A 15,865-nucleotide genomic window follows, 5' to 3' on the forward strand; every position below is an offset into this window, starting at 1 on the left:
TTCTGTTTAAAATTGACTTACAGATCCTTCTTTAAGAGAACCATGTGCGAAAATCATCATATTTTTACGAGTAGTTCTCTTAAGAAACCATCTCTACAAATCATAATTTTCATAGGAGGATCCTTAAAAACTCTTAGCGAAAGTGTCCCTATTCTTCTGGATGGTTTTCTTAAGAACCAACCTGCAGAGATAGGTTTTCAAATATGGTCTATGATCCTAAGATGGCCTTAGCCATCTTCACAGGCAGATGGAAATTTGGGCTAGCTGTGAATAGTAAATTATATGAATTGCAAAAATTATCTTAATTTTGTATTGATGGGTTGTGCCTTATAGCAAAGAAAGTATAGTGCCTACCAATGGTGTAGCTAGCTTGGGCCTAAGGAATTAGTAAACACTAGCCGTCAACCCGTGCGTTGCACGGGCTCTTTATTTATATCATCATAAATATTAAAATTTTAGTTATGTATGAATATGTGGTCTTTTCTAATTACAATGGCTCTTAGATTATATTAAAAGAAGAGTTTTATGAAATATACATTGTTAAATATTGATTCCTAATCAATAGAATACTTAAAACGATAAAATTCATATTTTTTTAATTCATTTTGAGTATGACTTCCAATGGCATATTTTCTTAATACAATGTCCCAATATACTATTATTAGATTAATAATAAATAAAACAATTTTAGTCATGTTTATCCCTCAACATTGATTAAAAGAAAAGTACTTCATCTGAATTTGTTGGAGGAATGATGTATTTTTCTGAAGTAATGAATATCAATGAAAACATAAATTGTTCAACTGGATGAAACATACAACAGATTATAGTGATATAGGATGATACACATATATATACTTATTTATCGTGAGAACATGGCATAATAAAGGATCAAAATCAAATAACATATAGTATTAACATATAGTAAGAGGAAACCATGTACTACGTATAAATATTAATGGATTAGTTCTAGGAGCCAAATCAAGAACTCTGCTGTACTGTCCTACCATAATGTTAATATGGATTGGTTCCGTGTCCAATAATTTTTCATTGTGTGCCATGTTAGGATAAAGTAGGATCAGCAAAATGCATGGGATTATTCTTTTTTCCATGGTTTTGGAAAATAGGGACGAAAATAAACCATGTTTCACTGCACACCATTTGTCTTTTTCATGCATGCATGTATATTACTGAAGCAACGCATGCATATCTATTGCTTTTTTCCACCCATGCATTATTATCGAAAAAAACTGCACATGCATATCTATTGTTTTTTTCCATGCCCTTTGCCTTTGCATGACCACCTGTATAACACAAAATTTATGATGAATCAACTAAATAATATAATTATGCATCTATTTGCCAATATCAGGTGGAGGTTCTCTAATAGATTTCAGTAGTTAGGGGATCTTTTTCTTCTGTTGGTGTCTATTAGTTTGTCTTTGCTTAGCTTTGTTTCTGCTATCGTAAACTTTCCGTGTGAGTTCTGTAATAATTGGCTGTAGCTATTTGAGTAAAGGCCGGAATGTTACGTTCCATTATCAAAAAAAATCAACTAAATAATATACAGAGAGTTTTTTTTTGCGGGGATAGTTTAGGAAAGTCCGAACATATTTTTGAACATAAATATGAAAAAAGTTTTTAACAATATAATAATAAGGGTAGCAAATTCATATCACATAGGAAAAAAATACATTTTAAAACAAATATACTCCCTTCATCCACAAATATTTTTGATCCTAGACTTCAAATTCTATCCACAAATATAAGGGATTTAAGAGTAGAACTTTGTAAAGCCACCTCTCATTTAATATTTTTCGATCAATCTTATCCCTAACCATCGTTCTACTGCCCCTTCACCCCTTTTTAAACTTTATCTTCATTTTTCCTTCATTCCTAATCTCTTGAAATCGCTTATATTTAAGGAGAGAGTGAATATAAGAAGAATGGTAAAAGTAGATCAAATACAGATAAAAAGTTAGACTATGCAAATTGATGGAATACTTACATGAATAGTACATGCGGCGACCACTATGGATCTTCCTAAATGCCAGCGAATTTGTCAAAGCAAATAGATGGAAGACTTCTATGAATTATTATGGTACGATGACCATGGATTGGCTTGTCAGGTGATTGCGAACTTGTTGATGCTGAATCAACATCTGAACATCAAAAATATATACAGTATGGTGATGACGTAGATTAATTCCTATTGGACGCTGTGACAGATGAGAAGTATGCATGTAAAGAGAATTGAACTGGAAATTAGAAGTTAGAATCAAACCTTAACAATGGAGAAAACAACAATTAGCATTCGGCTGACGTTGTGTGCTTTTCCGGCGCTCACCGGCCGCACGTCAACCTCGCCTTAGTGATTGTGTGCTGCTAGATCCGATAACGTTGATATATTCGCCTTTGCCGCGGCCGAGCGAGCAGAACATAACTGGCATACGATGTGCTTGTATGTACTGTTTCCTCCTGCCTTTCTCCGTTGTTTGCCACTGCCGGCCAGCGCGATGGCTATGCTGTGCCCTCCCGTATCTTCCACTGCATCTGATCAGATCGATCTCAGTAAATATGGATGGACTCATCGGTTTAGAAAAAGAAACAAATACCCAAGTTCAAAAGAAAAAGAAAAAAGAATGCGTGCGTGAATGGATCATATCGATGGGCTTGACAATATAGGTTACATGGGCTTTAAAAGACCCACCGCGTGGAACTTGGATTAGATTGTAATCAACGGTTGACATATTATGGTTTGTTTAATCAATGGCTTGATCTTCCTGATTAACGTGAGAGCTCCAAAAAAGTGTCTGATTAGTATAGGTATAGATTTATAATGAGGGATACTAATGTAGAGTAGAAGTGTATCGAATCGTTTTGTATGGAGGTGTTAGAAAGGGAAGGGTTGAGAGTTTCAGGCCAAGTTTGTAAATTAGTCTGGTGGAGATAGTAGACTATATATGCTAATGCTACTGCGATGGTCGTCTAAGAGTGAGATGGTAGGGAGGGAGGATATGGAAGAGGGTAGGGAGATAAGTGTGAATTGAAAATGATTTATATTAATTGATGAATTATGCTATGACATAAATAGGGAGCGTTTTGTGGTGTCCTAGAGCGAAGTATAACGTTTGTAGTGTGTTCTAACATACGGTGGTAAAAAGAACTGATGTATGACAGCATATTTGGCCAATAAGGTTTGACGTTTTGAATTACAGAAAGTCTCCAAAACATCCACATCATGCATGAGGGAACAAAGGTATGACGGTTTTGACAAATTAAGCAGTCTCTCCAACATGGGATCACATGATTTTATTTTGGTGATGTTTAAAGTTGCGGATATTGAACAAGAAATTCTCTCTAAAATGTCGCACTAATCACATTAAGATGTGCGTCCTCCAGATTCCCAACCTAGGTGTGAGCGTTGTAGACACAATTTGACATTGCTTTGTGTCGCATTTTTCAAAATGAATCATAGCGTATCTTTGCATGTTAGCCTGATGCTTACAGCTTATGTCAACGCTTTGTATATATATGCGCAAAAATGAATAGCAGGTTCTCTACAAGTTAAAAGGTACACTGTCCTCGTGTTGTCGGAGAATGTCAATTCGCGATATTTTATTTTATTTTATTGGGGAGTACCATCTCGCAATGTTTGTCTGCTGATGAGTTTCGAAACATAGGTATATATGGCATGTTCATTAGAATTTTTGGCTTGTTGTAATAAAAAGTCATATACGTATGTTGCATAATATATGCTTGGCAATACAAATAGAAACGTTGATAAGAAGATTCTGTAAAGACATGATTGTTTTACACTGTAGCATCCATTAGATACAATTATTCCATATCTATAAACAAAACATGAGTACAGAAGAACACGATGGATCGTCTCTCAGTGGTTTACGTCTTAGGACTCGAAAACACGCTTAATTATGTATCCCTTCTTTCTCTTTCGTTTTTCTCCCCTGATAGGTTCTAGAGAGGATATAGAGGCCTGGTAAAAAATACCCTTCTAAAAAAAAGAGGACATGACTTGTTTGGCTTTCTCAAGATAGATAAGATATATGCGCCATAATAGAGCTAAGAGATAGTGAGAGTAGTATGCATATCAGTTTTTGTAAATTCATGAAAAATTACTAGAGATATATATATATGCGTAGATATAAAATACATTCTCATCAAATCTCAACTCCAAAATCAACTTCGTCTAGTGTCCCTCGTCGTCGACGTAGTCACTACCCTCCGTCACAGCAGCCGCTCCCGAGGATGGAGACGCCGAATCTGCCGCCCTCATTGTCCGCCGTCGCTGCAACCGCTCACGAGGGCGGTGAATCCAGCCCTCTCGAGGGGGCGCCGCCGGATCCGCCGCCCTCACCATCGTTGCAGCTCTCCCTGCCCGCCGAAGCCCGCTCCACTCGGAGAGGAAGAGAGAGAAGAGAGAAAGAGAGAGAGGAGAGCTGAGGAGAGGCAGGAGTGAATAACATGAGAGGAGAGGAAGAGAGAGATGGTAGAGGAGTTAGAAAAATTTTGAAATGATGAGAGGGAAAAGAGAGTAGAGGGAGAAAAAAATTTGTCGAGAAGAGAGGGTATTTTTACGTGCGGACCACTTAAGAGCTCTGCAATTTTCGCATGTGGCCCATTAAGAGGACCGCATGTGAAAATAAGCTCATTTTCGCAGACGGCCCCTTAACATGCCCATCTGCGAAAATAGAATTTTTGCATGCGCTCTTTTTAAGGTCCCTTCTATGAAAATGGATGTCAATTTTTGCATATGCGACAGTTACTGTTCATCTGCGATCTATAGGGTTCCTTGTATAGAAAAATTATTTTTTACAGAGAAATTAGGATAGGGCAAGTATCTAAAAATATTTATTAAGCCATAGAATAAAACTAATATGAATTTGTTGGACCATTAGAATATAATAACTAATATGCTCTTCATTAATACGTAGGAAGCAAGAATGGGAGAAAACGGGAAAGAGATGAAGTGCTACTTATTCAATGGCTAGAAACGAGAAAAAAAAGTAGATGAGTAGCATTAGACATTAATGTCTAGTGGCTCACTTTAATACTACACTATTTTATAGTGTAGAGATAAATTATCACTTCCTCCATCTAAAATATGTCTCAACCACTATTTTTCAAGTTTGCTTATTTAACCCCCCCTTTTCAAAATCAAACTTGCCGTTTGACCCTATTTTCAAACAATGTCAGGGTTTCATTTAGAAAAAAATAAAAACATGAATTTATATGCTAAACTGACAAAGTGGCCTCTAAGAACACGACATACTATCCCCAAATTCCTTTTCCTCTATTCGTCTCATCCAGCATCTCTGGATATTGGCGTAGCAGATGGTAACCAGGGCGGAGGGAGTACGTGATGGCAACGCAAAGAGGGAGCGGGGCCAGTGGCACACGGTGGAAGTGGAGGTGGCAGCGCACGGAGGGAGCGACGGTGGTGGCGGAGACGGCGAATGGAGGGATCGATGGTGGTGTGTGAAGGGAGCAGGGTGGCAGTGACGTGCAGAGGGAGAGGTGGCACCGCGGCAGGGAGCATGGGCGACGGTGGACTGGCTCTCAACTTTGTTTTTGCTTTTTGCTGTTTTTTCTTCATTGGATGCAATTCAAAATGGACAAAAAAAAAGACAATTTGCTGTGGGAATCTATTAAATTTTAAGCCATAATTATGTACAATTTTCTTAATTTGATTTTTGTCAAATTTGTCAAATTGAAACTAAATTTGTCAAAGCTATGCTAAATTTATTACAAATATGTCAAAGAATCAAATAAAAAAACTTTTATATAGCATGGTCAAATTAATGAGCAAGAGTAAAAAAAATAATTTGCCCCTTTGTTAACATGATTATCTTGTTTTCACAGAATAAGTTAATATTTATCTTCAATTTTGAAAAAAAAACAAGGTCAAATAAACAAATTTGGAAAAACAGGATTAAGTTGATTGATAGACAATAAATAATTATTTCTTTAAATACATAGTTTTGTTATAACTTTATTGCTAAATTTGTATTTTTATGAATGCACATTAAATTTGTAGTTTTGCAATAGTTTAATCAAAGTATCTATATTTTTACAAAATTGACTCCTAATTAACTTCAGTGTTCCTTTGATGCTCCACGATATCACCTTAATTTCCTACCTTACCTCAAAGATTATAGAAAGATTGTGAGCGAGAAGTAAGCTCTTTTTACCTATATGTATTAGTATTGTTTTGCATATTATTAGTAAGCTACCTCTCCGTCCTAAAACATATACTAATAATATTTATTTTATGTATGTAGACAAGTATCAATATTTTGAGATTGGAGATATTAATGTTTCGTAGCATGGCTCGTGGTATCATGCAGTATACGGCAGTAGTCGTCAAAGCACACTAATCTGCATGAAAAAAAATCAAACATGATGAGTTCCATTTTGGATAAGAGGGATTAGCTCTCTGAAAAGTGGCCCCTATTAAATTATGTGCTGGCACCATTCCCAGCAAAGGACACCAAGTGTGGGCCCACCACCCAAAACATTCTGTTCAAGGCAAATAAGCTTTAGCTCTATTCGCGCCTATAAGAAGAAGAGATCCTCCTCTCCTAATCCTAAGAGTCGACACGAATAGGGGCTGAACACACAGAGAGAGAAAGAAAGAAAGAAAGATGAAGAGGTCATCGCCATGGCGTAAGCTCACCGAGGCCGAGGACGCCGTCAACCGCGCCGTGGCGGCGACACGCGTCGGCAGGTACTTCAAGCTGGAGGCGCGCAAGAGCTCATTCACCAAGGAGCTCCGCGCCGGCGCCGCCACGTTCCTCACCATGGCGTACATCATCTCCGTCAACGCCGCCATCCTCACCGACTCCGGCGGGCCGTGCACCGTGAGCGACTGCACGCCGGTGGTCGTCGGTAACTCCACGGCCGTGCCCGGCCCCGAGTGCACGGTTGGGTCTAACCCCGGGTACGAGCAGTGCCTTGGGCGCACCAAGAGCGACCTGATCGTCGCGACGGCGGTCGCCGCCATGGCTGGATCCTTCGCCATGGGCGCGCTCGCTAACCTCCCGCTTGGTCTAGCTCCCGGGATGGGCGCCAACGCCTACTTCGCCTACAACATGGTCGGCTTCCATGGCTCGGGTTCAATCCCTTACAGCACGGCGCTCGCCGGCGTGATGGTGGAGGGCATTGTGTTCTTCATCCTGTCCGCCGTCGGGCTCCGGTCGAGGCTCGCTCGGATGATCCCGCGCAACATCCGCCTCGCCACGGCGGTCGGCATCGGCTTGTTCCTGGCGTTCACGGGGCTGCAGGCGCACCAGGGCGTCGGCCTCGTCGGCGCCAGCCCGTCGACGCTGGTGACGCTCACCGCGTGCTCCGAGACCGACCCTGCCACCGGCGCCTGCCTCGGCGGCTCCATGCGGAGCCCGACATTCTGGCTCGGCGCCGTCGGCTTCCTCATCACGGCCACCTGCCTCGCCAGGGACGTCAAGGGCGGCATGATCTACGGCATCGTGTTCGTCACCGTCGTGTCGTGGATCAGGGGCACCGCCGTGACGGTGTTCCCGGACACCGCGGCGGGCAATGCCGGCTTCGACTACTTCAAGAAGGTGGTGGACTTCCACACGATCACGACCACCGCCGGGCGGCTCAGCTTCGGCGGCCTCCGCCACGGCAACGCGCTGCTCGCCGTGTTCACGCTCCTCTACGTCGACGTCCTCGCCACGACGGGGACAATGTACTCCATGGCCGAGTACGGCGGATTCACGGACGGCGCCGTCGAGGGGTTCGACGGCGAGTACCGTGCGTTCCTGGTCGACGCTGGGTCGACGGTGCTGAGCGCCGCGCTCGGGAGCACCACGGTGACGACCTACGTCGAGTCGACGGCGGGGATACGGGAGGGCGGCCGGACGGGGGTCACCGCCATCACCGTCGCGGCGTGCTTCCTGGCGTCGCTCTTCTTCGGTCCCGTGCTGACGAGCGTGCCGCCGTGGGCCGTCGGACCGTCGCTGGTGCTCGTCGGCGCCATGATGATGCGCGTGGCCAAGGACATCGAGTGGGCGGACATGAAGGAGGCCATCCCGGCGTTCGTCACCATGGTGCTCATGCCGCTCACCTTCTCCATCGCCAACGGCATCATCGCCGGCTTGGGAGTATACATCGCGCTGCACTGCTACGACTGGGCAAGGATCGCTTACCTCAAGGCGAGTAAGGTGCTCGACGAGCGCCGGAACCAGGTCGCTGCTTCCTCGGCCGGCGAGGCCAGCGGCATCACGGCGACGACCGCGACGGCGGCGGCGGCGGACGAGGTGTGACACGTTGACGACGCTTGGGTTGTTAGCTGTTGGTCAGCTGCACGTAGTAGACTACTAGTCAGTTGTTAGTCTCTGTACTTGCGTTGTTGCCAGATCCCTGATGAATTTGGACAGGGCATAATTCTGTGCTTGGAAAAAGAAATGGGAACGGGCTCTGGCCGATTCTTGATATGTAGTAATGAGATGTCTGTACTTTGACCATCATATCAAAGTTCCCATTTGATTCCCCTAGCTAGCACGTTTATTTGCCTGACAAATCTGTGATCTCAGCAAATGTTATCATTGCTATGAGAAACTTTTTCAATTATCTCTGCAAACTAAATTGTTTCTTATACGTTAATTAATTATATGAATTTTTATATAAAAGCCTCGAATTCTAATCTGATCTTTAGCATCGAAAAATCTTTTGATGAACTAAGTGATCAGCAAAGCAATCACTCTTCTTATATTATTTTTAAGAGGTTTTATGGTGCCTGAAAATATATCAGAAATATCATTTTCCAATGTAAAATTTAGCATCTCTTTATCAACTGTGCATCTACATTTTGCTTTTATTGCGGTCTTCAAAAGTCATTGTGCGTTGGAGTTCATGCTTGGTTCTATATTCCTCCTCTCTTTTATCAATGGCAGCATCGGTGAAAATGTAGAAGATTTTGTTCATTTTGAATGTAATTTTTTTTGGAGCGATTTTTTCTGTGTTGGTACTTTGTTTCCTGAATGAAGTTCTCTTAGGTGTCCTAATCTTGTGTCCTGATATTTTGATGATAGTTTGGAAAATAAGTTAACGACTTGACTATAACTATATAGGGATGATGCATCTTAGTGATCATTACACTAACTCCAAGGATGCTCGTGATCTTGTCAGGGCACGATCAACCAAACCCCAATGGCATTTGTTCCTACAAGCAATTGAGAACTACCAATAATAAAATGAATAAGCAATCTAAATTACTCACAAAAGCGGGGTTCCAAAGACAAGTAGCTAGGCGGTCTAACTGATACGTGCAATTACAGGCAAAATAGTACTCCATCCATTCCAAAATATAAACATTTTTATAGTTGGTCACTGTTATTAATAAAAGTTGATATAATTAAATGGGAGAGTGTTGTGATTGGAGGAGAAGTGAAGGTAGGTAGGAAAATTGAATGGTGGGGGGTTGTGATTGGTTGAAAAGAGAATGTTGGTGGAGAAGTTGTTATATTTTAGGATAAATTTTAAAGGCTAGAAATTGTTATATTTTGCGACGGACGGAGTAGTAACTAACTGTTAATCTAGCAGAACCTGAGAAATAGTGAACGCATACCTAACTTTGTAAATAGATGTAAGGATGACCATGTGGTCCCTACGATCATGCTCTACCAAGTTGGGACACACCCACTCAGACCTGGGTTATAGATGAAGTTACAAGTTCATAGGGCTGTTACAGATGGTGCATCATCTTATTTCTGCCATTGTCATTGGTTCATTTGTAGTTTGGAGGTGAGGTTGGATTAGTTGGAAAAACACCTCCAAACTATTACTATCAAGTACGCATATGCCCAAAATGAAGCTCATGTGTAGGATTTATGGTCCGTTTGAATTCAATATTATCACATGAGGCCGGATTGGATTCTGGAATTTGGGCAAATTTGATCTCTATTTCTGTTGATATATTTTGTGAGCAATGGTTTATCTGTGGTAACAATTGTCACATAACTTAAATTTATCTCAAGTATAAGGTCCTCTCACACATCTTTTTTTTAAAAAGTGTCAGTGTATTAAGGATATGAAACCACATATAGAGAAACAGAAAAAGTGAATTTAATTTAACCGAAGTTAGAAAATGATCCCGCGTTTAAAACCAACATTATTCAGCTCTAAACTATAATAACTCCTCGTTATTTAGCCTTAGATAATATTAGCTTGGTTTTGAGTAACATAACAATGACACGGAAACGTATAAAGATGAAGCAATTCTGGAATTCATCAAATATTTACTTGAAGAATTTAAATGACAGTTTAGTCTTCGACGAACAATTTTCTCCTCGGCGTAACATAAGCAAGGAATTGATAATTCATAATTGAATAGTGTGTCTGCTGTCTAGTTTTCCTTTTACAGTTTACAATCGGTTTTGTTTTCAAGAAGATTCAGTTTACAATCGGTTTCCTTTTGTAAATGTGTTTTTACAAAAGTAAAGCTCGCTTACATGGTTGATTATACTTTTGTACGTTGTTGAACGACAGGTACAACAGAAGAAGTGGTCAGCCTAAAAAAAAAATTGAATGCCTTTTTTTAAGAATTTTATCCATATTCAAGAATGCTAGCTTTCTGAAAATTTGCAGTCTATCAAAGTTCCCATCGATTCCCCCTGGCACGTTTCTTTTCTGCGAAATTTGTGAACTGAATCCTGTGATGAGCAAAGTAACCACTTTTGGCACGTGTAAACTGTAGAACGACATGTAAAAAATGTTTATTAAGGTCTGTTCTCGATTTTTTATGTATATTTAAAATCTCAAAATATTCACAACAGTTGGTACTTTCTGAAAATGTGCAATCTATGATACTCTAATTTATTTGCCGCGTGAGTCTGCTCTCTCAAAGTGCAGTGGCTCAGAAAGCGCATTGCATGTTTCTGCTTTAATTATTGTTCATCAATAAATTATGTACTTGGCTGGAACTTGTCAGCACTTGGCACATCTTTTTTGGTAGCTAATTTTTGATGATTCCGAAGCCTAAAAGAAAAAGGTGTTGATTGTGGGATAATAGTGATCACTGATCAGCCTAACTTGTGCTTGATGGGCGAATGCCAAGTATACGTTGAAAGCGCGAGATGGTATTTGACTCCGCCGCCGTGTTAGGGACTATGGCCGTGTTATCGTGTTACTGGATGGAAAGTTGAGAAGCTCGTGGGAATGAAGCTTGGTCAAGGATTTCCGGCGACGAGGTTGGAGAAGTTTCCGCGTGTCAAGCGACCACGTTTGCCCCCAACAGGAATTAATCCACTCGAATTAACGCGTACACGGGTAAATAGGTTGTATAACCCTGCTTCCCATTCAGAGAAAATATACGGTGAAAATTACATACTACTACCTCCATATTTTATTGTTGTATGATACCGTTAACTTTTTATCCAACGACCATTCGTTTTATTTAAAAAAATTATGTAATTATTACTTATTTTATTTTATTGTGACTTGATTCATCATCAAATGTTCTTTAAGCATGACATAAATATTTTCATATTTACACAAAAAAATTGAATAAAACGAATATTCAAACGTTACTAGAAAAAGTACACCAGTGATGAATGAGAATTAATTGTCTTTGGCGCAGGTGCTGTAATGCAAGGGAAATCGAAAGCCTGAGCCGTGATAAATCTTACGTGTTGGGTGCGCTACAGATTGAGGATAAAGCATACATCTATTGTAGGGTGAAAAAAATAAATCTATTCGAATATCTATGCTCACGCTTGAAGGAGCATCAGGACATCTACTACTCTTGACTAGTCTAGAAGTTTTAAACTTGATTATATGAAATTTGGGAAGGTATATGGATTATGTTGGCATACATCCAAGTCAAAATTGAACACGAGGGTAAACGGAACCAGGAGAAAGCTTGGGGAGGTGGATGCAGCTCGCATTGATGGATATTAACGTGGACATAACGTTTGTTTTCAGTTAAAATCGCTAAGCCATGGATCAATGAAATGGTTTGTGACAACCAGCTCGATGCAAATAAACTAAGCCATTCTTAAATCCCTATATGCACTAATGTATCTTGTAGTGGTGGCTTGTTGAATACGGTTGTTACTCAACTTTATTTAGTTTACTTTTTAGAGGGAGGTATCGGAGATAACCGATGCACGTGTTACATCAACGAGGAGGAAGGGACAAAAAAGACATAGTAAGGACTTAGATTTTCCATTTGCTATATATGGAATTCCAAATCTGCCAAAAGACAATAATTTGTTTTTCAGGTAGATATTCAAAGGTGGTTGTTTAATTTACGATGATATATACATCTTTGACAACAATTGATATATATTCGGAGGTGGTTGTATAATATCTGTCGTTAGAGAAAAAAAAAAGATCATTTACCATTCCTTAGAGAAAAAAAAATGAATATCTATAGTTATAAGAGTTGTCAATTGATTGTTCACTGCACAATTGCCACCTAGGTTACAAAAATTGCCAATTGATTGTTCACAGCACACATGAGTTGTCAATCCACTGTAAGACAACAAAGTTCTCTGGAGTAAATCACTGACAGAGTTTAATAGAAGGCGGAAAAAAGATGGATCACATGTTTAGCCTAAAACAAAATGTATGGATCCATAATGGTCTCTTTTTTAAGATTGATCTATAGAATGATAAATAATTGACATTCACTAAAAAAATGATAAATAATTGCAGGTGAGAAGTCGGGAGAAATTCTTTTGGATAAGGAGTAGGCAAGAATGGAAGCTTTCAGGTCCTGATTTCCAGTGGAGCATCTTTGTTTTAGCAAATTATATGCATGTCGGTTGATCTCTTACAAATATATGTTTGAATGATGTCTGCCTATGATCTGACTCCTGTAAGCACCTCATTTCCTTCCTCTGTTTACACTAATGTATGATGTATCTGTTCTGTGGCTGCTTTACGCCCATCACCTTGGCACATCTGGATTTGAATCATGCCTGCAAAATATATGAATTGAATTTCTTGAAATATCTTAGAAAATTAATGGTAAGGCTTAAAAGGCTTTGCTGTCATACACGAACAAGAACAATAAAAAATTAAATGGCGAAGTGATTCGACTATTTAGTTCTCTCTATTTCTTTGTTCATATACACTTGATATACCTTACTCCCAAAAAGCTTCCAGGCAACAGAAATATGAGCGATACGAAGTTGTCAGTAAAATTTAGGGATTATTCCATCACTATTACTTAAACTTTAATTGGTGCTTGTTAAACCTCTTAGTGCTTGTTAAACCCCTTAGATGCCAGATATCCCAACCAACACCATAGAGACGGCACCGATGACTTCGGTCATCGAAAGTCATCGGTGCCGGTTTTAGAACTGGCATAAAATGCTGTCGACTGTAGATGGAGGGACATAGCTCTTGTATTCCCACCAACACCCAACCACCCGCTGCTAAGCTAGCTCCCAATCGCATTGAATGAATGTATGGACAGACGCACCGTCTAAACACCATACACCGGCCATGCTTGCTCCTCCTGCGTTCATGCATCATCCACACATACATGCATCTCTATATCTACTTAAGCCCCTTCATTCCCGCGTATTCTCCTCATTCATCCTAGCTCTCGCAGCAGCAACCAGCAAGGTAATTAACCAACACCGAGCATCAAGCGCAGTAGCCAAGTCAGCTGAGCTCAGCTAGCTAGCATCCTCTGGATCGATCGAGATGGCCCGTGCACAGTTGGTGTTGGTCGCCGTGGTGGCAGCTCTGCTCCTCGCCGCCCCGCACGCCGCCGTGGCCATCACCTGCGGCCAGGTGAACTCAGCCGTTGGCCCCTGCCTCACCTACGCCCGCGGCGGCGGCGCCGGCCCTTCCGCGGCCTGCTGCAACGGCGTGAGGAGCCTCAAGTCCGCTGCCAGAACCACCGCTGACCGGCGCACCGCCTGCAACTGCCTCAAGAACGCCGCCCGTGGCATCAAGGGGCTCAACGCCGGCAACGCCGCCAGCATCCCCTCCAAGTGCGGCGTCAGCGTCCCCTACACCATCAGCGCTTCCATCGACTGCTCTAGGTAATTAATCATCTAATCCTATATATTCCGTTAAATATATATAATTACGCATGGCTTTGTATGATAATTAAGTATCTATATCATCTAATCTATATATATGTACTGTGCGTGTGCAGGGTGAGGTGATCGAGCTATATCGATCGGATCGATGATCATATATATACAGCAGCGCGCCGGTTGCCACCTGGGTCGATGTGTGTGGAGCCGAATTCTGTATCCAATACTACTAGTAGTATCTGTATTCTGGAATAAAAGATGAGCTAGCTAGGTCCATCGATCACCATGCATGCATGTGTGTATGGTTATTGATCGGCCCGGTCAGTCCAGCTAGCTTCCTGTTATGTGTGTTCGTCTCGTTTAATTTGCTCCTTTTTGAGGTGTACGTACCAGTGAGAGCTAGAGATTGAGTTTATACCCATCTACATGCATGTGCGTGCTACTAGCTCCTTGTACTACGTGCTTGTTTGGATTATTACACATACATGTAGCTCTTTTTGGTACACATATGCTCCTTGTAGCTCCATCTATCTCTGCGGCCTCCACCTGTACGTGTGCATCTTCCATAAGCCATTTTCTCGATACATAATTGCTACTCCCTCTGTCTTCGACATGGTTATTAAGAAAGTAAATAAAATTAAATGATCGGACGCTAGTGATTAGTTGAGAAGTGGAGGTAGGTGGAAAAATTGAATGGTGAAGAGTTGTGATTGGTTGGGGAGAGAATATTGATGAAGAAGATGTTATATTTTGGGACAAATTCTAAATACTATAAGTTATTATATTTTGGGACGGAGGAGTATTAGCTTAGCTAGCTAACACAAAAGGCCACTTCTTATATATTATTCTTTTCAAAATGTATGACGGCGTTGATTTTTTACATAACATTTGATCATATGTTTGTTAACGCTAACATTTGGTACGGTTTTTTATGGATTCGGTTAATAAAAGAAGTTGATCAGTTGAGAGAAGCCTATCGAAAAGAGACCAAGTTAAAAAGGAATCGTGAAGACCATTGCATCACAACTTAATTCTATCTATTAACTAGAAGGTACCCCGCGCGTTGCTGCGGAACTTTGTAGGAAAAAAAAGAATAATAGTTTGTATTGAAAATAAAAGGATTCTAAAGATAATATGTAAATATTACTTTGATTATATGATAGGATACACGAAAGTTTTGTTAGCATGAAAGGGAACTGGGAATGAGAAAACAATAATCAATGTGTCGACGTTTGATGTCGCGATTCCGGTATTTGCATAGTATGGGAATTGTTGGTACTAGGATATACGCGAGATTGTAGTAAAAAAGACGGAGACGAGGATTTTTATACAGGTTCGGGCCTCTGAATTGTCAGGTAATAACCCTACTCATGTTGGCCAAAGCCAGTCGTTGCTCTTATTCACCATAATCACACCAGTATAATATTTGGGGTAGCCTATCTAACTGTTGTCGACTTGGCGGTCTGAAGTGCTGACTCGTAGTCGACAACAGGGTAGCCTTCCTCCTCGAATCCGCATCCGGCGAGATTAAAGACAACGCTATTTCTCTCCTGATAGTATCCGTAGACACCGTAGGGGACTAACCATGCTTATCTCTGAAGTCGATATTCGGCGTCTTGTCTTGGCGCATGTTGGCTTGTATGTTGATCTTGTGTCTTGATCTATTGTTCCGTGTCCCCTCTCCTCCTAAGGGGCCTTGTATTTATACCCATAGGTGTCCCCTTATCCAAGTAGAAATAGGGAAACCAATATGGATATAATCCGAGTAGTCCTTGTAGTTTCCATGTATAACTCTATTCATCCTTCCTTATACGGAACTCCTCCTA

General features: G+C 41.0%; 2 protein-coding genes across 2 annotated transcripts; both read left to right on the plus strand.

The window, feature by feature from the left end:
* The first annotated feature begins 6,611 nt into the window (after nt 1-6,611).
* On the plus strand, nt 6,612-8,537 carry LOC4350385 (adenine/guanine permease AZG2). The gene has a single exon (XM_015759615.3). The coding sequence runs from the start codon at nt 6,666-6,668 to the stop codon at nt 8,304-8,306; it is 1,641 nt and encodes a 546-aa protein (XP_015615101.1). The 5' UTR covers nt 6,612-6,665; the 3' UTR covers nt 8,307-8,537.
* A 5,046-nt stretch (nt 8,538-13,583) lies between these two features.
* On the plus strand, nt 13,584-14,546 carry LOC4350386 (non-specific lipid-transfer protein 1). Its single transcript, XM_015759616.3, has 2 exons — nt 13,584-14,042; nt 14,159-14,546. Exons 1-2 carry the CDS (start codon nt 13,699-13,701, stop codon nt 14,166-14,168), a joined length of 354 nt encoding a protein of 117 aa, XP_015615102.1. The 5' UTR covers nt 13,584-13,698; the 3' UTR covers nt 14,169-14,546.
* Nucleotides 14,547-15,865: the final 1,319 nt, after the last annotated feature.

Source organism: Oryza sativa, chromosome 11 (genome assembly GCF_034140825.1).
Source record: "Oryza sativa Japonica Group chromosome 11, ASM3414082v1".
In the NCBI taxonomy this organism is placed as follows: Eukaryota; Viridiplantae; Streptophyta; class Magnoliopsida; order Poales; family Poaceae; genus Oryza; species Oryza sativa.